Below are 27,686 nucleotides of genomic sequence, written 5' to 3' on the forward strand. Positions count from 1 at the left end.
TCTGTGATTCTGTGATTCTGTGAAAAGATAAAATATTGGTCAATTTTTAACATTGCAAAATGGGAAACAGTTTTCATTTACTTCATGACTCCTCTTTTTTTCTGAGACAAATACTACCTTTTCAGTTGGACAGAAGATCAAAATGGTGTAATTCCTAATTAAACTGACACACAGTTGAACTAAAGGATAATAAATTAAAATGCATTAATATCCTTTAAAGAATTTACATAATTAAGGGGAAATAAGCAGAGCAGGATGTCCTCAGGGTTGTTTTCTCCACATCGGCCCGATCTTACAAATGCCTATTTCATGCACTGAAGTAGAATTACATGTATGAGTATTTATTTTCACCTTAATGGTACTTTACATTTGTGAAAAATTACTTCTTCATGTTTTCAGAATCTCCATTTTGCATATTTGCACATTAAAATGTCCTAATTTCTAAGCCCAAATTAGAGAAAGTATATACCAAAAAGCATCATTTCATCATCCCAGGAATATCATTCTGTTTTTTACCGATTATTCAATTGAAATTGGTAACTTTCTGATTAGCACAGTGACTGTGTAGTGACCAAATGCTTTCTCTCTTCCTTCAGCTTCAGCAGATCTGCAGCCTGAGGCTTAGCTGCTTGAGGCTGGTGCTCCTGAGCTGTAACACAAAGTTAATGACCGATGGCTAGCTAAGATACAGTATTAAAAGACACTATAAATTAACAAAGTTTTGTGGAATGATCACAAGATAAAAACCTTGGCCTGCTGGGAAGCCTCTTGGAGGCACATATCTATTATTGGGCAGTTTCAAAAATAAAAAGCATCACCTGCAGCAATCAGGGATCATTGACATTTGCTGTGCTTCTAGAAAGGAAGGAGCTGCAAAGCCAAAATGTGAAGTGAATGAAAGAAGATACACAGAGTTATGTTTGCAATATAGAATTACTACTCTTATTTATACCTAACTTACACTTTGTATGCATGAAACAGAATAACCTGTGAGGATTTAAAAGTACAAAGGGTTTGCATTTGTGTCCCTTACTGTTAACAGAAGAAATTGATTTCCTTGAGGATGAGGGTTTGAGTTAATATTTCTTATTGGATGCATTAGAAAAATGAGTTTACTGTTTTTCTGAAATGGAGTAAGCCAATTTGGAGATGATTTTACATAACATCTTTTTGTCTCCCTACTTATTTATGGAGTAAAGACATTTCTCATTGTGTTCCAATGATATGCCTTCTTTCTGATCAATGGCATTTAAAAGCAGAGAAAGATGAAGGTTTTCAGTCCTAAAATAATAAAATGAGGGTTGAAATTTAGCAGATACTAAGAGCAAAGTTGTATTTCTTGCAACAGGTATCTTGTTCTCTTTTAATAGCAGAAAACCTCAAAGAATGCTTGAAATGTACAATGTGTTGGGAACAGAGAGGCAGTATCTCTGAATAAAGGAAGAAATGAATGGAATAAAAGATTAGGAGAGAGAGAGACAGAGACAACTTGAACACATACATAAAATCCCTTCTGGAGGCCCTTATCTAATTGCCTCATTTATCTAGTTTCATTTATAAGCTCAGTTTTATTCTGGGACACTCTCGGAGGTTGTGTGAGAATGGCTGCAGAATGACCTAACTGGCAACAGGCTTTCTACAGACCCTTTTTTTTTTTTTTTGTATGCCAATTCTCAGGGCAATTACTGCAGTTGCCCTTTATATATTAGCATCTTGGGTGGCTAGGCCTGGGGTTTACTCACTCTTTTTAATAGTATAATTTCTTTTGATAAATAAGCAGCTAGGATTTTTTGTGTCTTTTTTTTTGAGAATACTTCTTTTCCACTGGGACTTCCTATGTACCCATGTGGGCTTAATGCAGATGCTTGCTTTCACATGATATAAAAGATGATTTAAAAATGAAGCAAAACACTTCCCATAAACTATCTCTCTTCTTCTGATCTTCACTTTGGTTACTTACTAGTTTTGACGTTTTGATGGAATGACAAACAGATTTTTTTTTTTTAATAAAAAGAAACTGAAGTATTTTGCTTAGATTTTAAAAGCAGTTTTCTGGGTGCAGGACGGCTGATGAGAGTTTTTTGCCATTGATTTGCATGAGGCCTGGATTTAATTCTTAGCCTTTACTGGACTTTTATTTTCTGATTTCACTAGTAAACTAAATTGTCTTTAAGATCAAAACTCTAATATCATTGTTATCCCTTCTCTATGTGACTATAGCATATATATTTCTGGAGATCTTCAATTTAGGTAGCATCTGTGGTACTTTTTAAGTCTCCAGGAACTAAGCAGTGAGAAAAGAAGTATTGTTGAAAATAATTTGTTACAGCGGCGTTAAAGTTAGGTTTATTTTTAAATATGTTTCATTAAAGAAAGTGTTAAAGATGTTATCTCTGTCAGATATTTAAATGTTGCTATAATACTTCAGCGACTCTCTTGCTTTGCCAATTATGACGAGTGTAATAAAACTGGACTATTTGACAGATTTAGACAGCTGGCTCATTCATGAGAAGTTCACATTTTTGTCACCCACGTTGAATAAGGAAAGATTAGATGCTAAGGTCAATTTACAAAAATGGTTGTCAGGACATTTTTTAATTGTAAAACTTTCTGTGATGGAATTCGGGGAAAAGACTAAAGGCAGAAAGCAACGGAGACAAAGAGCTGCTATTAACCTGCAGATGCTACCTCAGGGTTCATTTTAAGATTGGTCACACTGCTTAGCCAATGAAGTGTTCGTGTGACTATAAGGGACCACCCTTTTCTGGGGTGAGAGGGCAATTTGGTCTTCATGCTCATTTAATCCCAAGATGTCTTTCAATGGACTGTCAGTTGAATCTACATTGTGCAAAATTATGCATGCACTTTTTAATGCAGACCATTGTTTGCCGAGCACTTAACCAAGATTTCTCAACCAATTTCCATTTGGCATGAGGTCACTTGAAACCCAGGCGAACATATATGGAAGGCAAATGTAATTTTCTGTTTCTCTGAACTGAAATGCTTAAGACTGAGAAATGCAAGTACCAGTCATGCTGTACTTTCAGATTTAATACTTACAAAATGAAGACTGACAACTTTCTATAAAGAGCAATTCATTGCATGTCACTGCCGTAGAGAGGTAATTTTGCTACTACAGAGTGACATGGCTGAAGTCTATTAGATCTTATTTCCTAAAGTTTTGTAAATTGTTGATGTATGAGCAGCTGCTTGTAAAACCCATAGGATATGCACACTATGTGGCTACTCTGCTTTCTTTTCTTAGGCAAGATTTTATAAAAGCCAGGTAATGCAAAGGAAATCTGAGAGTCAGTAAATAAAGAGGGAAGCAACTGCCAATAATGCTGTAGAGCTGGAGATTAGAGGGCACCAGTCCTGAAGATACATCTCATTAGACTATTGATACTTTAGAAAACCTGACCATAGCATGTACACCGTATTTATTGATACATTTACAAACACTCATTTCTTTGTTAGCTCTTCAAGAAACATTTACATTTAGAACCACATTTGGCGTGAACTGTTTTACGTTTTGTGCAAGTGACATCTTACACAGCCAACATATGCTCAAGTGAGCTCTTGTCCAGTGACGTTCCATTCAGTGTGAAATTGGCAGCAGTCTACTTGTGTATAATCTGGCCTGTGCTGTTACAGTGAAAATCACTTTATGAACACTTTTAACATATGCTGGAATTTTATTGTGATTGGTTGGTGGTTGTTTTTTTCATCCGTCGTAAATGAATACAAGTTGACACAAGGATACATTTCTAGATTAGATCCACAACACATTAAAGAGCGTGTTTGCTCTCTCTTTCCCCGTCTTTCCAATTAAGTTGGTGAAAAATGTAACTTTAGTATTTTACAGGACATGGTAAAGCTGTCTCATCTAGGTGATGTCTATATTATAAAAATAAAATAAAATAATATAAATATGTAACATGAACCCAGTGCCCATCGTTAAATAAAATATATGATAAAAAGCAGACCTTCTAGGATGACTGGTTTTGAAATATGCGAATATAATTAAATTATTAAACACTTGAAACAATCTTGATATTAAGCTGCGATAACCAGATTTTTGCATCTATGCTAGATAAAGAAATGCGTAACATTCTGTAATAGAGTTACATTGGTGAAGGTGAGGGTTACAGTTTTACAATGAATTACCTAGATAGGAATGCATTAAGGAGTTCTGAAATATTGTCTCATGATGTAGTTCAGTTCACCTTAGAAACTGTCACAACTGGATTTTATTAAGTCCAGCAGTTTATACAGCAATGTTTGAAAACTGCTCTCTTACTGCTATAATCAGACACGAGATTTCTGGGATGTCAAAGAATCCGTTAAGACACCACCAAAGTCCTTTGACAAAAATGTCGTTTACAGTGGAATTTGTAAACTATTTCTCATGAAGAAATAAATATTAAAAAAATTCCACTATCTGTAAAACCGTATTTGTGATAGTGCGTGCATGTGTATGTGTGCAAGTATTGGATATTGGTATGTCTGTGGAGACATACAGAAATATTTACACACATACAAAGGATTTATCTGCACATTTGTGGATATTATACTTAAATTAATAAAGTAAATCAGATCACTGTTATTTGTTGCAGGATAACAGTCTTTTAAAAATGATAGGACTCAAAACAAATGCCCGTTGAAAGTGTAGTTTCCAAATAGTCCCAGAAACTATACGATATAGCTAGTTAGATCCAGCAAATAGGATGTCATGTCTAGGATCTGATCAAGAATACCTGCCCTTGTCACTCTTCGGATGTTTCTATCCACTTGTTCACACTGGGGGCCGAGATAGCCTTTTTTACATAAGCATTTATTAGGCCTTACACAGACACCTCCATGTCGACAGGCTGGGTCACATTTTGCTGCGGATAAAAAAAACAGTGATTTTCTAATTTGTTTAGAGCATCACAAAGTGAAAAGATACAGTATGCATTCAGTAAGAACTTTTCTAAACTTATAATAATAAAGCACATAAATTAAAAACAAAATAGAAAAGATGAAATATGAGAAGTTTTGAAACCGTAATTTTAAAAGTTTTAAAATATATGGGGGAGCAAGTAATTTTGTAGTTCTGAAAGGACATCACCCAAGACAGACTCAAATAGCTGATTTTTGAAATCGTCCAATTCCCGTATTCATGCTTGGTTTTGGAGTACAGAGAAGACCCGCCTCAAAAGACTTTAGGCTCCAAATATCAAATCATTTGAAAACAAGACGTAGAGCACATCTAGATCTCTAAACAGTGGTGGTCTACCTCATCCTATTCCTTTTGCTGGCAACCCAAAAACATCCAGAAGTTGGTGACACATTTTAACACCCGATGACCTCCAAGCTTGCAAGCACTGAACCTCAGGTGAACTCCTTTGTACCTGCAGAGTTCTGCGCTACATAATTTCCTTAGCAGAGCAGACTACCATTGACCACAGAGATGCACGCCTTTGGCTCTTGAATCACTTACACTTGGAATGAAATTGAATTCCCTTCAGAAAATGAAGAACCAGAGTATTTTTGACAGCTTTTATCAATTAGTTGAGCTTCAAAGTTTTGCCCTCTCTCTTTTTAGCAGATGCCTGACAATTTAACTATAGAGTTCTAGGTTAATCAGCTTGCTTAAGCTTTTCAAATATAAATGCTATTTTAATTTGCAGCCAGTGTTAGCTAAACTAATAATCAATAACTTCTGTTGTGGAAGTATTTTCTTCTGGGATAGAGTCACAGCACTGTGATAAATATAATGTGTCTTTCTTTTTGCAGACTGTTTAATGTTATCTATTACAATAAAGCTATAATATTGTTTTATGGAGATTTATGATATACAGGTTTCTTGATTTTGTTCATGAGTTTCCTTATTATCCTAGGAGGAAACTGATGCCTTGTAAGGTAATATTTCTTGTTTAAATTATAATTCCGGGAGCTTGCGGTCCAACCTAGAACATCTCTGTTAAGTGCTGCATGGGATACAGGGAAGAAAGGTCCTTAGTCTACAGATTTTCTGTAGCTTTCTTGTATATTGCATCTAGCAAATTATCTATTGTAGAGCTGTAATTTTTTAAACAAAATAGATTATTCATGTTCACACTGGAGACGTTATTTACTTTAAGTTCTACTGGGACAAGGGCTGTAGAATGGGCCTCATTCTGTAAATGTAGGAAATCTCTGACTGACAGGTGAGGACAACTGAAGTTGGGCTGTTTGGCCAGATTACCTAGTCCATTTCTCCAACCTGCTTTTGTTGGCCATCATGGCACTATGATGGTCAGCTCTTTAATCTTGCCAGTAAGATACATCACTAGCGATTTCAGTCATTTAATTTCATTCTGAATAAAGTCACTCCTGCTCACCACTAAAAACCCTGAGATTGCTGAAATTTACACTCCAGGCTCTAAGGATCTTGTAGCTGACACTGCTGTAGCAGGACCCTCATGAGCACCCTTCCAACCTGAATTATCCCTGGTCCATCGTGTGATCCTTGCTGTGTCTTATTCTGCGATTCTTTTTCCTCTTTTGAGTTCTACTGCCATGTAACCTTATCTCTTTGTGTAGGCATCTAGTCAAACTCACTGAGCAGATAAGCTCAGTCAGAAGAGTGTGCTCATGCTCTAGTAACAGCTTCTGGTACCCAAGCTTGCTCTGGCAGATCTGTATAGGCCAGAGTTATACAGCTCAAATATAACCACAGCCTCTATGAGACAGTGATAGCGCAGCTGTGGCACTCCAGGGTCAGTCATCTCACCTCTTTGGTGGCATACCCAACATCTCGTTTGATCACAGTCACCTTTTCAAGTCACTTTTCAAAGATATGTTACATCAACAAGACAGGACTTAATAAAAGTACTGTGATTAATAATGGATTACAATGACATTCTGAATATTAACTGCTTTGTGATAAGTTGTACATAGAGTTATCTTTAAAAAAAGTGGAGCCATTTTATTTTGTAGGATCAAAAGTAGGAATGCACCAAAACGGAAGTATTTGCATTCAATTAGCAAAGTGCAAAATATGCAATAGTGACCTGCAGGTCTGATTTATCATCTTTCCTGAAAAGGTGCTCCTGTTTGACGCTGAAAATTATAATACTGCAGGTAGAAGATGAATGTTATATTTATGCTATTAATTGTATTCTGTAATGACTCACATGACATTAGATGTTTTAACCATTGCACTCATCTAGAGACTTACCGTGCTCCAACAACTCTTGAGATTGGTATTTCTTTAATGCCGTCTTAGGAAAATTAATGGTCAATGGCATATATTGAAATTTTCTCTCAGCAAACAATTAAAAGCAAATTATGACATGTCACTGCTTTTTTCACTTGTTGCTATGAATCAATATACAAACCAGTTCTGCAGAACTCTCCTTCCCAGCCTTGATTACAGCAGCATTTTCCTGTAGGAGTGCAGTGCCCGTTCCGACAGTGCCTGGAGCATTCAGATGTCAGTATCTGTGCAGGCTGAGCTGTTCTTTTGCATTCTTCAGGGACTAAAGGCCTGTATAAAAGTATATGAACCAAGCAGATAGTTAAGATTTGGGGTCAAGAAGAAAAACTTTGGTTTTTTACTGAAGGCCTGCTTATCTTTTATGGTATTAGCAGTGGGAGAAATCTATGTTCTAAGAGGATTGCTTTTTTTCTCAAAAAAACCCCAGTAAAAATAGAAACAATATGCTACATTATAGAAAAATACAGTGTAATTTGCTATTCTTTCATGTAACTGCCATCAGAGACAATAGTCCTTGAGAATTCTTGAAGCTTGAACCTGTCAAATCCAGCTTGCTGAAAAGCTTTTCACAGGCAGCATATATCTCTACATAGCATTATTAGACATGCTAAATTCCACTGATTGTATGGCTTTTCTTCAGAGAGCATACATAGTCACATAGTTAGTCCAGAATCTCAGTGTCTATTTGGTTTTCTAGCTGACTTATATTTCTGGTTGTATGCTGGGAAGAGTAATCTGAACAGCGAGTTTTCAAACAGCATTCAGTTTGAAATGGTGGATTTTTTATTTCCATATTTTTGTGAAATCATATTTGGATTATGTATTCTGGATGCTTATTTAAGACTTCTTCCACTGTGAGGGTGACCAAGGACTGGCACAGGTTGCCCAGAGAGACTGTGGCATCTCTATCCGCGGAGACATTCAGAACCTCTCTGGACACAGTCCTGGGCAACTGGCTCGAGGTGGCCCTGCTTGAGAGGGGGGTTGGACCAGGTTGGACCTCCAGAGGTCCCTTCCAATCTCAGTCGTTCCGTGAAATGTGTGCATGAAGGAAATTCTAGTTCAGCTGACCTAAAGATTTCTGATGTTTTCTCATTGGGCTTCTTGGTGTCAGGTGTTACGTAATGCAATTTTTCTGTCAGCCCCTACAAAATATTTTGGATGTCCAGCAGACTTTTTTATTTACAAAAGTACAGCATTATCTTTCCTCCCAAAGAAGGAACTGCAGTGTTCCTTCTGTGCTGTTAAGTGTGTAAAACACTTCAGTGTTTTAACTTAAGCATGTCCTAACTGTTGATACAACTTCCAAAGCTTTACTTGATATTTATTTTTATTATCATTTATGTGTATGTCATCATGCTGACTAGTTCTTTTATTTCCTTTCTGAGTTCAGCAGCTAAAGACTGATAGGATCATCACAAGGTTACTTGTTTCTAGTGCAGGTACCCTGTTTTGTCTCTGTTGTGAGTATGATTGCACAGTAATAGGTTGAGAAAAGAATGTCAGGATCTCCCAAGAGATCTAAACAAATAATTGAATGGGAGCATAATGGCAAATTAATTTAATTAGTGACAAATAGAAAATAATTCATTCTCAAAGAAATAACCTGAACTACTGCCATACATTCCTAAGCTTGAAATTTGCATGACGAAGATTCTAATAGTTTTGTGGAGAGCTCAGTTAAACTTTGGCTAAGTGTCCAGCTAGAATCCAAACAAAACAAAATTATATGAAATAGAATAGAAAATAACATCGTTCATTATACTGGCATTACTACTAAACCCCAAGTTGTATGCAAATAGCTGGAATAGCAACTTACGCACAATTTACCCTAGCAAATATTAAAACCTTTGATACTCCTGTGTGGAGAAAAGGATAGTCTTTGGAGTCTGAGAAAGAAGAGGTATGATGGAGGTGCAGAAAACAATGGCAGAAAAAAGGAGGAGGAAAATGGGACATTCTTGTTTATCTCCCATTTCAACATCAGAAGAAATATCAAGGGAAAAAATTAAGGTAAAGAAAATAAAATTAAGTAGTTGAACTTATGGCTTCTAAGATATCAATGAAGCCCATGTTCTAGTAGGATTTTAAAAAGATATTTCTATGCACAATGGGGCCATTCAAAGTAATATTAGATAGGGTAAAAATAATTTATAAGAAAAATAAGCACTCATATGTAATGTCATAGAAGTCCCTCACTAGCTGACTGGGCTTACATTTCCCCCCTCATTTTGGCATGCAGCTTGTTAATGGTACATTACAGGGCTTCTTGCATTTTTCTTTGAAACAGAGTAACAAAGTACAGGCTCACTGGTTTGTTTCAATGTAGCACTTTCTCTGCTCAGTCTTAATTGCTACCATGATTCTTTAAACATCTATACAGAAGAACTGATTCCTCAAAGATGTTAAGGTCAGACAAAAAGTGTAGATGCATCTTTTAGTGTAGCACCAAGTTCTGATTTCAAAAGCACTTCTGAGAATCAGACTTAAGATCCTGTATTATTTAAGGACTTTGAAACATGTTTTGACACCTTTCGTGCAGCGTATTTGAAATCCTTTCAGTTTTTGTGTTTACGTATTTCCACAGCTGTCTTTTAAATATAATGTATTCTATTTTTTTTGACCTGTAAGGAATTCCAGTTCCGTAGTAATGACATATGATCTGGTTCAGAAAGTTCCTACACTTAAAAATTTCATGAAAGACTCATAGTCAATGCTGTTTTGGAAACAGTTTTACAAAATGATATGATTTTCAGTGGACACTTGTTAAGTTTTAAAGTAAAAAGATCCGTGCTCTAATTCCTACCTCTGGGGGGAAAAAATAAAATTGAGTTTATTTCTTTATAGCCAACTGCATAGGAGACAACATTCTTTCTTCATCTGTCTCTAAAGCCCATTTCTTTCAACTTACTTTAAATAGGAGTCTTCTCTTTCTCTTGCTAAAACACCAGTACTGTGTTTAGCAGGCAGCATAACCACAGGCTTTTGGAGCATCTCTTGGAAAAGCACTCCAGCTGTGTATCTTTAGCAAAGAATGACCTCATCAGTCAGAGAGAGATTTTATTTGTGAAGATAATGATTTATTTTATTAATAGATGTATTGATCTATGATAGTGCTGGAATATATGATTCTTTTAAAATTTGTATTTAATTAGAGAGGCAGAAATCATATTTTTTTGTATCCAGCCAAGTATGGCTGGGGGGGTTTTTTTTTTTAATATGATTTAAAGTTTTCTAGTGCTCTCAGTACTTGTGAATATAACCTTGCCTTTTGTTTTACCATCAATCAATAACTTGCACTCATCAGCCTCGGATAATATTTATTAATGGGGGGTGGAGTAGGAACAAAGATGGAAAAAATTTGGGTTGGCAGAGTGCCTTAGGAGAAGAGGAATACAAATGCAGCTGCAGCAGAATCCTTCTTATGTGTGAGAAGAATTACAAGTTTTCCTTAGTTATGCTATGGGGGAAGCCACACTTCTTTCTCAGGATTTGAATGCCCTTATGGTACCAACGTGCATCAAGAGAAAGTCTCTGCCCCACAATACTTACATTTTGCATTCTTAAGGCTTTAAAGGGGTGGAAATTTTCAGGCTCAGTGTAAGTTGAACTGAATCTCACAAAGATCAGTCTTGAAACTGACTGCTGGGACGTGATCTTTCCAGCACTTAGACAAGCCTGTGATTTTGTTTATATAACTAGTGCTTCGCTGTGTCTCTTGACATGGAAAATGGAGGGGAATAGATGGAGCCACACCGTGGGCTGGAGAGAATTTTTTTACTTGTCTCCCTCAATCTATAAAACTCTAAAGGGTACAGCTTGATTACTCTTACAGTAAGCACTATTTGGTCCACAGAAAGTCAGCCAAAAATGTAGCTGATAATGACTATTTATATGGCCTGTACAATTCTAGTTATCTTAAAGAGCTGTTCATGTATACAGTACAGTACAGTATATCTTGCTTGTTAAAACATGCTTTCATGAAACTGTGTAACAACTCTAAATGTATGGAACATGGAGGAAAAGTACTGGGGGCTGGGGCCCTCACTGGGTCCCTTCACTGTACGGTGTGTAAAATAATTTTTGCTGCATTATTGTTGCTGGTATAAGGAAGTAGCCTTTACTGTTAGTTTAGAGGCATAGAAAAGTCTGACATGCTTTAATAGATTAAATCACATCCTGGAACTGCTTAGGATTTCATGCTTTCTGTATTGTATCTCTTCACAGTTCCACTAAACGCAGAGAGTGATTTAGTTGCTATATGCTCTAGCCTGTAACTCAGACATGCATAAATCAATGCAAATGAAGGGTCAAATTCAGTAGTAATACAATGGTACTGAACAGAAAACAATTCCCCCATCGTGCCTTTGACGATACCAAAAACCTCTACTTTCCCACTAAAATGAGAAAAAAACCCCAGACAAAATTCCTAGATGTTCGAATTCGAAAAAAAGACACAGCCATAGAAATCCTGCTTGTGGTGCAGAATATATGGAAAAAATGTTATGCTTCAATTAACTACACACAAGATATTAGGTATTAGAATGCTGCTTAAGTATATCACCAAAATTTGTGCACTAGTTTATTTTTTCTTCCTTTATAAGGGAAAATGTCAAGAAAAAAATAATTTTGTTTCACTACTTGTCATAGACTAATTTTACTACTTGTCATAGAATAAATATAGCATCTCCTCAGGTACAGCTTTTAAAATTAAAAAGTATACCTTTAGCCCTGGGAGAGATGCCAAAAGCTCGTTACTTGTCTCCAGATTTACTACATGGGAATAATGTGGAAAAAACTCACGGCTTTTAAGATTTAAACTCAGCAGCATATCAAATTTATTCTTATATGGTATACTTGTTCATGACCTCTAGTCTTAAGAAATTCTGTCATGTTTGAAAACTAGTCCCTAGTGAAGCCTGTATCAATGTTAATAGCTAAGAGGTCAATGCAACTGCTAAACAGTTTGTATTACTGTCAGGGTGGTCATGAAAACAACACCTGCTGCATGAGCACTTGGCAGCTGGGTCAACAGGCACTGTGGGAATTTATCAATTTAGGGGGCCACTTGCATAACACTTTGACTGATGAATTGGGAAAGACTGGCTTACTGGGCTAAAGCTGCTCTATTATGTATGACTTTCTTTAGGATGGCAGAGGCTTCCTGCAGGCTCTAGAAAATAAGCAAAAGATAAACTGAGCTGTTTTTTCCTTATAAAGTGATAAAAAGTGAGAACTCCTTAATAGCCAATGCTAGAAAGACTAAAAAAAAAAAAAAAACCCGAAAAAAATCACAAACCAAAACAAAAACTTTTACAGTCAGTGAGCTGTGATGTGATTGAAAAAAATCCTTAGGTTTTTCCATCATGGTTACAAAGGAGTTTTTGTGAAGTACTTCTGTAAAGTGAAACTCTCTATACTGGTATTTGCAAAAAGCTCTAATTTCTCTTTAGTGTCTCTTATGGGAATAGTAACTGCATGTGGGTAAGTAAATGAGATAAGAATTTTGCATGCTACGGCTAAACTAAACATAATTAGACATTAATTCTGGCTTTCCATTCCCTCAAGTGACTTAAGGGATAGTAAATTTCTGAACAGAAAGAAATCATATGGCCCACCTGGGTTGGTGAGAGCATTCACCAACAAAACTGGCACATGCTACAGACAGTTTCCAGTAGTAGCTTCAGAGTGTATCTGTAACCCACCAGAACTGAGTGTCTTGATGCAGATTAGTCTAATACTGTATGATTCTGAGTTTCCACTTCCATAGGAATTCAAGTTTTCAAGAGGGCTACACTTTGATTAATGCTACTCGTCTATCATACCATCAAACACTCGTAACTCATACTAAAAAATAAATTTTTTTATTGAGCCCGAACAACGTCAAAATGAGGTATGACTTAGATATTGTCCCTTAGTGTCTGAAATCAGTCTGTTTGGAAATACTCTTTGATAGCGGAAATCCCAGAAGGTGATGATGGAAAGGATGATAAGTGGAATTACATACTCTGGAGGGGCATGAAAGAGGAGTAAATCAAGTTCAAGTTTCAATTCAACAGAAAGCAGCTATTCTGGCTGTTGACAGGAAACATACTGAAATCCAGATCTATAAGGTGTTGTACGGAAAGGAAGAGGAAGTCTTCTTACATGTGCAAGGACACTTGCTTAAGCTCTGCCCTTTCTGGTAAAAAATAAGCTGCAGGCCCCAGTGATACATCCTGGTCAGAAGGATTATTCATCCCCTTTGGAATCACTGTATCGACAGCGGCAAACACTTAAAACTTCACAGGGGATATAGCACCGCGTGACTGCCCTATAAACTTTTCTAAGTTTAGTCTCATCTTTTCAATGGAAATTTTTGCAATGTCTGTCAGTTTGAGTATTCTTCTCTGAACCTCTTTCATTTTATCTATAATTTGCTCAGAGATGAAAGTGATTGTAATGTAAGTATTCTAAAAGAAGACTTACAAAGCCACATTATGACCCTTCTGCCACCTTCTCAAGTTTATTTTCTTACTTCTTGGTCTGTCCCTGTCTATGGTTTTCAAAGAACAGCTGGTAATAATGTTTAAATTACAACTGATATGAACCTATCAACAGATATTTCTTGTTTAAATACCCATTTTTAACACTGACTACAGCTGAATTTCTCATCTTATCATGCCAGAACATTATTACTTTTTATTTTGTAATGAGTTTGTCTCCTATTTTCTCTGTTATTGACTAATTGAATATTTGGACCTATACACATTTTGTGTATCACTCGTTAACTAGTTATTTTTCCTATGTATCTATCAACATTTTTCTGATTGATATTAGTATATATTTGTAGGAACAGAGAGAGAGACAGAAAAATTACAAAACAGAAAGTAGAAACATAGAAAGTAAAATGTTTTTCTTTTTTGATCAAAGAGACTATTTATAAAATGCTAGTATTCGCACCGGTCTTCAGAACATCTGACTAAGTCTATCTGTTAGTTGAGAAGTGTCTAAGTCTTTCTTCCTGTATTATCTCATTAGTTCCTAACCCTGGAAAGTAGTACGCCTGTGATAAAATTTTTGATAACCACCAAAGAATGACTATATTTTTCAGAGAGAGTTTTACTGAAGAAATTCTACTTCTGTCAGCTATTTTAACTAAATTACCTAATGCTGGTTTTATGTGTTTGTAATTGTTAGGTTTCCCACATCTCCAATCTCAAAGTGAAATAGGTTATTACCTATATTCTTCGCTACTCATTTTTGGTAGTAGGTAGTAGATGTGTATTTTGCAGTAACTCACATACTTGCTTTTTACATTCATTTTTAACTTTTCTGTTTCTGATTTATCCTGAGCACTATTGTATCATTATAATAACTTTGTTAGAGAGACCAGGATTATTTCATTCAGTGCTTTTGATGGGAAGCTGTTTAGTTATTGAGATGAAGTATTTGGAGGAACTGAACAAGAGTTTCCTGTTATATCTTGAATTCTATGTTTCAAACTGCCATGATGGTGGAGGGATGCAGAGCCTCTGGTCTGATCATATTTATCAATTTGTCATATATCACCTCAGTTTACCACCCCATTTTTATTACATGTGAAGGATTGTTTTAGGGTAGGACCTTCCCTTTGCTGATTATTGGAGACTAATGCAAAGGGTTCTCTGGATTACCATAATCCTCTTATCTTCTAATGGTTTAACCTGCCCACTTCTTTCAAATGGTTTTGTACTGCTTGCAGTATCCAAGTAGTAGGTTTCTTTCCTAAGCTATATTTGAGACAAGGAAATCAGGGTCATGGTTACATTTGAGAACAACTTTATGGAGTAGTTTTCTACAAAGACCGAAAGAAACAAAATCCTGGCTCTTCATGTAACATTTATTATTTAGAATAAAAGAGTAATTTCATAAGCTTGCAACAGCTTACGAGTGACCACTAGGAGAAGAAGATTGTTTTTTGCATTAAATTATTAATATCCACAAGGGCCTACCACAAAGAATGATAATTTTGTTCTTTTACATGGAAGGCATGGAAGATTTCTCTGCAAATTGATTAGTCTGCCAGGGGCCACCCCTCGCAAGGTTTTGCCAGTAAGTAATCGGTTTCTAAGATGTGACAAATCAACACTTTGATGACTTTATTTATACCTGATGCTCATGACCCACCTGTAGCATCATTATTTTGTGTTCTAGAAAGCTTACTGTGCTAGGGTTTATACCTATACTTGATGTATTATTTGTATGATGCATACTATGGGAAAGACATTAAAAGGAGCAATACAGTATTAGCATGCAAAGAAATTACCATGTGAATAACAATATTTTTTAAATAAAGCTTTACATGAACATTTGCCAAAGCCAAGAAATTTTAAAATTATTTACATGTGTAATGTGAAATTAGCATGAAATGCTAAATAGAGCTGCAATGCTCTTTTGTGGAAGTAACTCATTATCTTTCACTTAAAAGCCTTCCATGGTGTGAGACTGAAAAAGAACAAAACTCAAAAGTTTACCTGAATGAAAGTTATCCCATGTTTCTAAAAAGTGTTACCAAAACCTATATCCCTTTGCCACAGTCTGTTTAATTTCAACTGTGTGCCAATTTACACGTATTTTATAGTTTTCTGGTTACTTTCACCAGTAACCAAACGCAGTCTTGACCCTTTTCCATACATGAAAACAGCCAACCGTGAGTGCAGCAATGGGAGGTCTGACCTTTCAGGTATGTCAGCTGAAGACCACCCTACTGGAAGAGGTAACAAGAACAAAAAGCCGAGGTCAAACAAGGCAGCCCCATGTAATTAGATACTAATAGTGGATTTAGGGTGTAAAATTCACTTAAAACCATACACCAACAGACTAAACAATCCTAGTAAGAATGGCAAGTTTTGTTCTAAAAAAATGTTTTTAATAGTGGAACACATAAATAAAACATACATAATAACCCTGACTGACAGACTGCACTAACCTGTGGTAACATCTGCTCCCAAATTATTTAATATAGGCTTGGGATAGTCTAATTATAAACCACTGAAACTCTACTGTATCTTATAGTACAGTGTGCATCCAATTTCATTAATTTATTACTGAATTAACTTCTCCCAATAGCAATTTTTAGAATTTAAATTCTGACTAGTAAATAAGTTCCTCTCTTTAACAGTCAACAGCAAAACCAAAAATGCAGGCCTAACTGTATGTGAACCTAACAGGGACACATGCTGAATTAGATGCTCAACAAATAGGCAGTTGCTTTTGCAGGGTATGATGGGGTCAAAGTGATTAATATGACAAACTTTATTTCTGATGGCCATTTCACTTTGTGTTAATTTCTGATGCTTTTGCAGGATTGATGTGGTACCTTTACATGCCACAGACTTGGTTTGCTAAAACTGCAAGATCAATCATAAAGAAAATCCAATTTCTCCTGCTAAAGTATCTGCTAGTCATCTTCTCTTGTTGCTGCTGGGTCCCTGGGTCATGTTGGAGACTGGCTTTTTGCAGTCTTTCCAGATGCCCTAATACTTTCATAGCTGCAAAAAACTTGAAGGTGATCACATCTCAAGAAACTCTGATTTAATAATCTTCATTTAGCCTCATTTTACAACTAGTAAATTAGTCTAAATAATTAAACCAATCAGATTAATTCTGTATCTTATATACAATTTAAGTGAAATGTATAAGCCTTTTGGAAACAGTGCTTTAAGAACTGTTAAAGAATTTAGTGTATTTTTGGCACACAGTCCGAGGACAGAAGAGTTCCTTCCTTGGATTTTCTCTTTGTGCTCCAAACCTTCCCAGGGAGAGACAGGTAAATACAGAGGTATTGAAGGATGCTGAAAACTAGTAAGCAGCAACAATTCACACCCGCTGAGCATTCAGTCCACTGCATTCTTCTCTGTTAGTGATATCTCCTGTGCAACAGAAGAGATGTTTGGGAAGGACTGAATTTGTCTCTCGGAGCTTGTGGCAAAACTGAAATTGGAACTGGAACTGACCAGGGATGTCTTGTCTGCTAGCAACCACTTTCAAATCATTTTCTGTAGTAGCTTTCCAGTATACAGAGTAGGTGTTGTCAGCCAGTAATAACCTTTTGAGCCAGCTCCCATTGTGCACTGTCCCACCACAGTGGCAGGAAGGGCAGTGGTAGCACTTCCACTAATACTGCGTAACTTCCGTGGCACCTACAAGTTATTCGGCTTCAGATCTACTAGGAGCATCTTTTACCTGTACTGGTCCACATGGTTCCACATTAAATATGTCTAAACTTCTATGAAAACATACAAAGAATGTGAATCTAGGTGGGAAGGTGGGCAGCATTTAGCACAGTGTCAAAGCATAAAAATTTCCAGAAGTTAGTGTTCGCTACCCCCCTGCTGTTCTGACATTCACTTACTGAGACAGTGATTACTTTTAATGAATCTACCATGCTTGCTGATGATGATACATTTGCTTTCAGGAATACCCCTGCACTGAGAACTTCCCTGCTTATTGAATGCCAGTCTGGCACAGTGCAGCTACATGGAAAGTAGATTTACCTTTTGTTTTTTAACCTGTTGAAGGGAAGACTGATCTTAGTGAGAAATGTAATGCTCACCTTTTTGGGTCAATGATCTTGTAGAGTTTTCCACTGTGAGGCTGTGTCATACTTTTACTGCTTGATAATATGTAAATCTCACCTGTTAAAGAAACCAACACAATAAATTAGTTCTCCTTTCCTAAGAGGTCAAATATGTGATTTTTGTGATCTAGCTGTATTTGCAAGATGAGCTGAAAAAAACTTCAGAAGAAGCACTCATCTCTGAAACATGCAACAGAATCATTGCTATTTGAAAATTTAAATAAGCACTTTCCCTGATTTGAAGCTAGAATGTGAAAGATATTTTATCATTAATGTTTTTTGTTTCATATTGCATATAATAGGTTAAAAAAATAAACTCGGTGAGAAAGGGATAGAAGGGAGATTGATCTGCTCATGCAATATATCTGACCCTTAAGTCTGTAATGTTGGGAATAAAAGCAGGTATATGACACATCGTGTCATAGTAACTGACAAAATTCCCAGAATGTGAGAGACAATAAGGACCATTGCCTCTTCCAGCAACTCATTCTCTTCTTGGTTCTTCTTACAGATCTGCTACACTATAGTTGAAAGCAGTGTAGGCAGCTTTGACAAAGGAAAGATAGCCTTTAGATTTCGTATTTTTAAACTTTTAGTATAATCTTGAATAGTTCAGCAGGTATTACCAATAAGGCTTATGATTTAATAACATTTTTTTCTATTATTTACCTAATTCATCTTCACCAAATCCCAAGATAGGGCCTGAAAAGAAACCTCTACATGAACCAGTGTTGCCAAGGCAGAGGGGCTTCTCTTGCCACTGTTTGGTTGCAGGACTCTGTTGCAGTGTTAAAAAATTTCTATATTCAAAAACACATAAAAAAATTTGTTATATTACATTTTTAATAGTTTTCACTGTCCAGATAAATAAACATTTGCTGCAAGTAGCTCAACAGATACATTTGTGCAGTTCATAATTTTATTATTTCCTGCCTATTCATTTTCAGATAGCACAGCATTTATCTTCCTGTCATCCAAATATTGCAAAATTGGGTTCGAGCTATACTATATAGGCATGTGTGAATACTGAGCTACTTGGCATGGGAGAACTATGCCCTTTCATTAGAAAAGCATTCATTTTACTCCATCAGTGATATTTCCATAAAACCCCAGAAATTTTCAATGTCTTACTGGTTAGACCTGTTTGGAAAACAGTTCCCTGATTAACATTCATTCCCATTATAATGCAAATGACAAATATAAGTGTTTGTAGAACTAAAACCTTAAGAGCACCATGATGTGAGTGTATTTGTCTGTACTTTTTCCAAGGATCAGATGTTGCACATGTTGCCATTCATTAGAATGCTGTGCTATTTTATTTCCACATCTAGAATTTAATCTGCATTGTCACACTGCTAAAATGGCAAAGTGACACCATATACAAGACTGCTGGTGTTCCATCATACAGGAAGCTGAATAATTAAATACACCTTATATGCTTTTTTGTTTAATACTGAATTATAAGAAACCTACCCATTGCGGTCTCCAAATACATAACTTCCATAGAGTCTTTCAGACTGGCAGCCTCGATAGACAAATCCACCAACCAAAGATCCACTGCTGAATGGCTTGAATTCTAAAAGTGAAGGCTCACTTTCTAAAAAGGAACTACCATAGCATTAGATCATATGCAGTTTCATATTTTGATTCACATTTATGAAAATGTTATTACTTCAAGAAAAGAGATTAATTCCATTTAAATATTCCTCAAAATACAAGATGTGTTGCTGGAACTGAAACGTTAGGGAAAAAAAACCAACAGAAAATTACAACAAAGGCTGTTTGTGAAACAATTGGTTAGGGATTTAGATAGGAGACACTGTAATTGCTTGCTTTGATGTGCACAGGCTGGGGGAATAAAAGTATATAAGGATTAGGTTGGACTTTCATTTAAATCGGTGTGCTTACTGCTATTGATTTTCACATGTCAATACAGTCTGGAGAATGTATCCCTTGAACTTCAGGAATACAATTAAACTCCCTTAACTATACAGTCCTTTCCTGTAAAGTCCTAAATTCGAATGATTTTCTGCAGGATTTGTTTTCAAAACAATTCAATGGTTTAAGAAAGTCTTTCAAAATCACAGTTTTAAACACAGTATGTGTGTTATGTGCCCTAAAACACTTGTACTGCTGGCTGTAGCTTCTTGTGGTAATTTATTTTATGCCACTGTTGCAGTTGCAGTTCCTACACATACTTTTTTAATACTTCTTTACAAAACTGCAGAGTTTAGTCATATCAGGAAGTATCAGTGTAAATATTCTCATTCATGCATTCAAATACTGCTTAGAGTAGAAGTAGGCTGAATTTGACATGCTAACTGCATAATTTTAAATTAAATCCACAGCCAATAAACCTTTTTGTTTTATAGGAAGATTGGCTTTTTTTTCGGTCAGAGTGTTGTCTGCAAGTCTTTGATGAATGAATTTCCTTTATTATTCTACAAGTGTAAGAGGTCAAATTTTATGTGGGAGAAAAGGATGATGAACACTTTTTATTGAAGCAATTGACCCACAGCCTAGAATTAATACTGGCAAGCCATTCTGGATAGATACAATATTGCTTAGTTTACTCTGCAATAGAGATGCAGTCAAAATTCCATTGGAGCAGTAGTTTACCAAATATTATGCTTTGGTTTGACTTTTATAACATGAACACAGAAAGTATATGTGATAACTAAAGCAGAACAGTTGCATTACACGATTGTTTACTATTGCATCAGCCAGCACAGCTGCTTTGCTCTTAAGTAAAGTGCAGGTAGAAGCAGACATGTGGATAAAACCAGAAAGTGCCATGTTCCAGGAGACAGACCAGTTCTTGATGCATTTACACACCTTTGGCATTTATAATCTTTTACCACGATGGATTTAGAAGGTGTTAAATGGTCAACCAAGGGAAATGATAGCTCAGAGTAACTGTCACCTGGCTTGCCTCAACTAGCAAGAGATCTTAGTGAGCAGCAGAGTTACGCATTAAACTAAAATTGTGACTGACAATCATACTGATTCAGAGAGCACATGAAACACTTTAAAGTAATCTAATCTAGCCTTGTATTATGAAGTAGTAGCATAGTGCATTTTTCAAGATACTTCATTTTTAGTAACACTTAAACAGAGCTCAGTCAATTTCCCTGTTTGGTTTTGGTCTGTTGTTGTCTGTCTCATTTTTTCCAGTATAGGAGGCACATTACATGAAGTTTCCATTCTGTATCTTAAAAGGTTATTTGTGAATGACTAAGAACACATTTTCATCACTTCCTGATATTCCGAAATCCTTTCTTCCTAAGCCATCATATGCAGCAACAGTAAGATCTTTGACAGACTAGCAACTGGCATATTACTTGAATCTTATTTACATGATATTCTACAGCAGCTAGAACAAAGTTTAGTTGTTTAAATTTTGTTTTGTTTTGCATCTTTTATTTGCTTGTAGCATACTTTTCATAAGTTCTATTTTTTGTAGGTAACCTATCCTGTCTATGCAGTGAGTTACCTATCATGGCTATAAAGTCCTTTATCTATTTTTTTCTCTTTTCATTTATTATTTCATGGGCATGGAAACCAACTGTTCCCAGTAGCTTCACCCTGGGTGGAACTTACCATAGTCTTTGCCCTTTATTATTTGTAAGATTCTTGCTGAAGATCTGTTCTTTCCGTTTGAATCTGAGCAAAGTATAGTTAGATTGATGTTAACATCTGCTGGGTGGCGATCCACGGCACATCTGTAAAACAAAAAATATAAGGAAATCCATGAGATAGATAAGCTCATAATGTATGATTCTCTGTCAGTAGTATGAAGCATCACATTTAGAAGGATTATCTTTTCTTTGTGATGCCTACTTATTTGAGGGATCTATTTCATACTGAGCCAAAATATCTACGAAGTGCATCAGATTTGTATACAAAAGATAATACATCTTTCCCATCCCTGCACCATTTTTTATGCAATGTGAAGTAAGCCTACTTTTTCCCAGTGATAAAATATACTCTGCTCAATAGCACCTGAAATGAGTAGTGCTTTAATCAAGCTAAAGGAGTTGACTCATATGGTGTTGGAATTTTAGACTGTTAAAAAGTCCAAGAATCAACTCCTTATCTGAAAAACTTGACTTTCTGATTTTTTTCAAACCATGACTTTAAATGTCACTTTAGTACTACCACCCACCTAATTTGCTGAATTATGTGTTGTTTAGTTAAAGCGATGCTCTCCTCCTTGTTATTGTTTAGACATCACCAGATGTTCTCTTTTGTTTTCCGTGGGCCTTTTTTTCTCAGTCAAGACTCTACTGCTCTAATCTCTCAGATTCCCATCTCGGCTGTACTTTACCAACTTTATGCTATAAGTTCTTTTCTTTCATAAAGGTATTAATTTTATTATTCATTAAAACCAAAAATCCTGTACTTTGTTTCTGTCATTTCAGTCTTGGCTTGTAATAGTTGTGCATTCTCTTCTCCTTCCCCGTTGCCAATGGACATTTGTTTCTAACTGTGACATATTTGGAGGAGTGGAAGTTTTAAACACTTCACAAGTGCTTTTATTATTAAAATTTTACTACTTGACTGTATAAAAGATTTCTGGTTGAAAACAGTATCTACCCCAGAGTAGTTAAGTTTAATTGTAACTTACTTACCGGCCTGGATTATGGAGTCCATGTGCAAAAATCTCAGGAGGTTGGTTTGTGCTATTAAAATGTGGGTTGCTCCGTGGTATGGAATAAGGGACATGACACAAGTCAGTGTTTACGTCGAGGCGCAATACAGAACCTGTAAAATCACTGAGAAAGTTGGAGGATAAAATAATTGGTTTTTTGAAGTATTTTACTGGTAGATTTCATCCATGTAATACTACAGTGAACCAGCAAACTAAAGCACCCACTTTACTGAATAATCACATCTAGATTGGTTTTATGGTATGTGCAAGTCCAAAGAACAGTAGCAGAACCTATCAAAGATTCAGTTTGGCCAATATGTTGCCTTGTTATGTGCATACTAGAACGCCTTTGACCATTCTGTTGGAAAATAACTTAATAATAAGAGCAATTTTCCATACATGAATACTGTTTTATGGCTTCCAATATAAAGCTATTAACTCTCTTATACTGTATCTTCTCTAAAGTAACTATGGTTACAATCACTATGTAGTTACATAATGGGTTTTTGCTAACACTTTGAATGATATTCTTGATTTCAATGATTTCTAGCCACAGTACAATCCAAAGATTAATTATCCTTTTTTTTTTTAAAGTAATTGTATTGGTTGAGTGGAGATGTTGATAATTTTGGTACAGAATCAGAACTTTCATGTTACATGAAACAGGACAGAGTAAAATTTTTTGCCTTACAGTCATCATTGTTATGGAGCAAGGGAGAAGGATGTAGAAATAAAAGTAACAGAAGAGTATAAAAACTGTTTTTACAAACATGAATAGATGTGATATTTAAATTGATTCCTTTCTGCCTGTCTTCATCATGAATCTGTTTTGAGTCTCCGCTTGTTTTATATTAATTTAAAATCAAGTATTAGAATTGCTCTCTTTTCTTGGTTTTAAGTATATCCTCACTGCAAAGGGCAAGAACACCTGCTATTCTGCTGAGCCAAAGGCACCTTTGCGCATAGCAACTCCTTTTAGGTCTGTAAAGGCTCAGTACCACACTTTCTCTAAATTAAGGCAAATGTTGCAACTCTAACAGAGCATAATGAAACAGAGGGGAAAAAAGCAGATTGAGAAAATTGTATAGGTAGAACAAAATTAGGATTGCTTCATATGTTCTCTAGGCATTTTCCTGAGTGATACGGTGTTATTGACTCTGGTATGTGTTTGTAGACACTTTTTTAGAATGTTTGCTTGATAAAGTTGACTTGTTCATAGAATAATAGTTTGGGGAAAAAAAGTCTAACCTGTGCGTAAATAAAATTGCATCTACCGGTGAGGGCTGCAATATTTACGCAGTTTGAGAGCGCATAACTACAAGAAGATGTATTTAAGCAGTAAGACTGTTCTGAAAATTGGCAGTTTGCTAAACCCAGGCACTGAAAATAGTGGGATTATGTAGTAAAGGAAGGGAGAGTAACATTTGTGCTGATCATTTTTGATTCTGACCCCACTGTGCCAACAGGAAGACAATAGTGGAAGTTTAGTTTGGTAGTTTTTGTACCTTAAACCATCCATCTCCTCCATATCATCTAGAGTAATCATGCCGTCTCCAAGAAAAATGTATAGGAAACCATCTGGGCCAAACAGAAGTTGTCCTCCTAGGTGTTTTCGATGTAGTTCTGCTACTTCTAAAAACACTCTTGCTGTCCTCATATCAACTTGGTGTGGATTTTTCCTGCAATTTAAAGATATGAAGACAGTTTTCACAGCTCACTATTGTTCTTCATTCTAAAAGTAAACTTGAGTCATTCAAATTATACTTTAAGATGTGGGTGTCATAACTTTGAGGAAAAATGTCAAACAGTGATTTCTGAGAATTTACAATTTTCCAGCATTCACAAAAAATTACTTTGCTGCCCATACACAAAAAGTAGGAAATAACTATAATTTTAAAATGACAGAATAATTTAAAAATTGCAGAATAATTGAAAAAAGTCTTTAAAAGAATAAACCAGTGTACTTACTGGTGTTCCAAAACTACTGTTTGAAATAAAAGCAGCAATAATTTTTCTGCAAGTGCTCAAGTATACACATTGTAAATCTGATAGTTCATTTTAGCAATGGGAAATACTAAATTGAAAACATTGCTGAGAAATAAAGAATTTGTGAATTTTACACTTCTACTGATACCTGGATACTGTGTATTCTACGACTCTAAGGATGTGGTCGTGAGGTCCAATAGCCCACCGTTCTTGGTTGGTGGTATAAGACACATACAGCTTTCCATTTTTCTTGTAATTGGGATGGAATGCAAGGCTTAACAGTCCTCTTTCATCTCCTCCCTGCAGTCAAATTTAAAACACAAAGAATTGTGAAGTTAATTATGTTCTTTATTGTGTTTCAGCTGGCACACCAAAAAAAAAAAGTTTCTTTCTTGTGGATAATCTTTGCCCAAACTCTTTTATTTCTTTCCTGACTGCACAAAAAGGATTATAAAACGTTTCACTTTGGGGAACTCTTTAAGAGTTAGAACAAGACAATTGTCTTATGTAGTTATCTATGCACAAGTCTCTTATGCCACTTTTGTGGAGTGATTTGTGTACGTAATCTTTGGGAACTCATGAAGACAAGTTTAAGTGCTGTGAAGGATTCTTTGCTGGGTTACTAGGTTGCTTGTAATTCATAGAAGACAAATAAAAAGGTCTATAATCAGCAGTCACTTCTAATCCAAGTATCCAAAACCTAAAACACAGTGCTGGCTGCCAAATCCCACTGTCTTGGCAATATGTTTAGAAAACAGTTAAATTGCTTGTGTAATATGTAAACCTTTGTTTTACCCTGGAGGCAGCAACATCAGTTGTCACAACTATGGTGGTCTGTTCATCATAGAGAGTATACTGTAGGTAATAAGCAGCCTTGGTCTCTGTGCAGTGAAACCATAGTTTTACATGTGGTCCTTCAATGGAAAGGTTTTTGTTATTTTTTAAAGTAAAAATAGAAAAATCTCAGAACAACTTTTTTTTTTGTTATTGTGTTTGCCACAAAGATTAGTACAGTTATATGTTAAGCATCAAATCCATGTAATGTTCTGTGACAATGCAAATACCCTGTGTACTTAAATAGAAGGCAATTTTCTCTTTGGCTTCTAAAAATGTATGTAATATTACTATGCCTAAAATTGTATTTGTAGAAATGAAGAATAAAATTTAGATTCATTTATTGCTCTTGAGTTAGTACAGGGGAGAGAAGCTGGGGCATAGAAATAATCAGAGTACATAATTAACAATTCAAATACAATTCATATATGGGATTATTCACGAGCTGATAGTTGTTTTGGAATTTAACTCAGGGTTTGCCAGCCTTTCACAACCAGTGACTCTGTTGTAGATTCAAGTGCTCCAGCTGCACGCATGAGGAGACAACATTTTGGAACTCTAACCACACCCATGATAACTAATTATGAAATTTTAAATTATAAGAGAGAATGAAGCTTTTAAAATGTATTTGCAATTCAAAGTGATGGATGAGCCTCTCTTTCTGTTGAAAGATGTCCCACAAAAGCCTTAATTGGGAAAGTGCACAGCTTTAATTTATTTTAATTCAACATGATTGCCATACTTCCTTTTTAATCACAACCACCAAAGAGAAACCTGAGTCAGAAATGGAGATGTAAATAGGTCAAGAGATTTCCATACAAAGAGATGTGTACAATGAAATCTGGATCCTGCTAATTTAGAGGCAGCCAAAATTTGCTGGTTTCTTTGCTAGAAAAAAATTTAGTTTCAGGGGTTATCAGAGAGGTTAGTTTTGAAAGTCTAGTTAGAGCTGCCAAATCAGTTGCAGTCATCATGGATGAAGGGACTGGTAAACTAGCTCTTTCTCCTTTATGAGCCAAAAATAATTCTGCAGCTGAGTCTGAACTGATTGTAGATGTTATTGTAGGTGTTTCTAAGAGTTTTGACCAAGTTGCTCTGATAAAGTCTGAAGTGAAGGGAGGCCAATCAGTTGCTGTGGGAACAGTAAGGCATATTTCAAAGATTCCTGACGAATGATTCTATCTGTTGTGCCCAGACAAAGACAGTCCAATTTCTTCTCCCGAGAGATGAGTTCAAGTCATTTAAAGGCCCAGGAATGTCAATGAGTCACACTAGGCCTGCCATTCAAGGTGAGTTATTGAAGGTATTAGTAAGAAAAGATCTGTTACTAAGCTTAAGATTTTATTTAGCACTTGATGTCATGGGAGCAGTCTCAGTGTCAAAGTGAAGTTGTTGAAAGTGTAAACAGGTGAAAATTAAATTAAGAGCTTTTAATGAAGTACACGTAAAGCAAGAATTTAATGAATGAAACACGGGACCTGCAAGGTAATAAGTATGGCACGTTGCAGTCATAGGATCAGGCCAGTATGTCTACAAATTGCTGTCTTCCATGATTCTATTAGACAGCAATGTATTATTACTTACTTTGTTTGTGGAGTGTACCTATTGCTTCCTGAAGAGTCATGCTGCTTTCTGTTTTTCAAACTGAGCTGGACACACTATGTTCTAAGAAGTCTATTTACTCTTGCTTTTAGTAAAACTTTGGAAGCATCCCTTTAAGATACTGAAATCAGTGCAGTATCAAGCCAGTAGCTGGCTTATGGTCAATTAGAAATCCAGCTGATTTTTTCCATGCTTACTTTTTCTGGTTTTGGAAAAGAATTGTTCCTGTATACTTTCAGCTTTATCACTAATTGGGAAACCAGTTAGTTGTTTCCAATTAAATCACTACCAGGACTTCCATAGCTTTTGAAATTATCTCTGTGGTGCCAGAAAGTATAGAGTTTCCTGTAGTGTTATGTCTCTCATATTGTGGGGTAAATTGAGAGATATCCAGCAAAATCCCTTACCAGCATTCATTTTGGTACTGTCAAACTGGAAAATTACATACCAAATTTCACAATGTCAGATTTTCCCTATAGAATAATCCTCACTTATTTTTCATCAACGAACCTCTGATATGTACTGTGAAAGCAGCATCCCAGGTTTTATAGTCTTGTCTTGTAGATACCACGTGTCAAATATCTATATCTTTCTCTTGGCAGCTTAATAACTTCTTGATATCCTTTTCTGTTTAAGTTTCCCCTTAGATGAAACCAGCACCAACAAATTGTAGATGACATAGCAGCTTGTGTGTGATTCTGTACTACACTGTTGGAGGGAATGTCAGTTGTAGAAGGATAGACAAGAATGAGACAAATCCTTGTATTCTA

At 35.9% G+C, this 27,686-nt stretch overlaps 1 protein-coding gene across 1 annotated transcript; it reads right to left on the bottom strand.

The window, feature by feature from the left end:
* Positions 1-3,731: 3,731 nt before the first annotated feature.
* Positions 3,732-26,938, bottom strand: HHIP (hedgehog interacting protein). The gene is made up of 11 exons (XM_010181710.1): positions 26,899-26,938; positions 25,276-25,394; positions 24,629-24,780; positions 24,000-24,173; positions 22,475-22,618; positions 21,444-21,565; positions 19,317-19,440; positions 18,513-18,643; positions 17,820-17,901; positions 7,365-7,513; positions 3,732-4,886 (listed from the first exon to the last, which is right to left on the bottom strand). The coding sequence occupies exons 1-11, from the start codon at positions 26,936-26,938 to the stop codon at positions 4,693-4,695; spliced, it is 1,431 nt and encodes a 476-aa protein (XP_010180012.1). The 3' UTR covers positions 3,732-4,692.
* Positions 26,939-27,686: the final 748 nt, after the last annotated feature.

The sequence above is a fragment of the Mesitornis unicolor genome, unplaced genomic scaffold (assembly GCF_000695765.1).
Source record: "Mesitornis unicolor isolate BGI_N332 unplaced genomic scaffold, ASM69576v1 scaffold51643, whole genome shotgun sequence".
NCBI classification, from domain to species: domain Eukaryota; kingdom Metazoa; phylum Chordata; class Aves; order Mesitornithiformes; family Mesitornithidae; genus Mesitornis; species Mesitornis unicolor.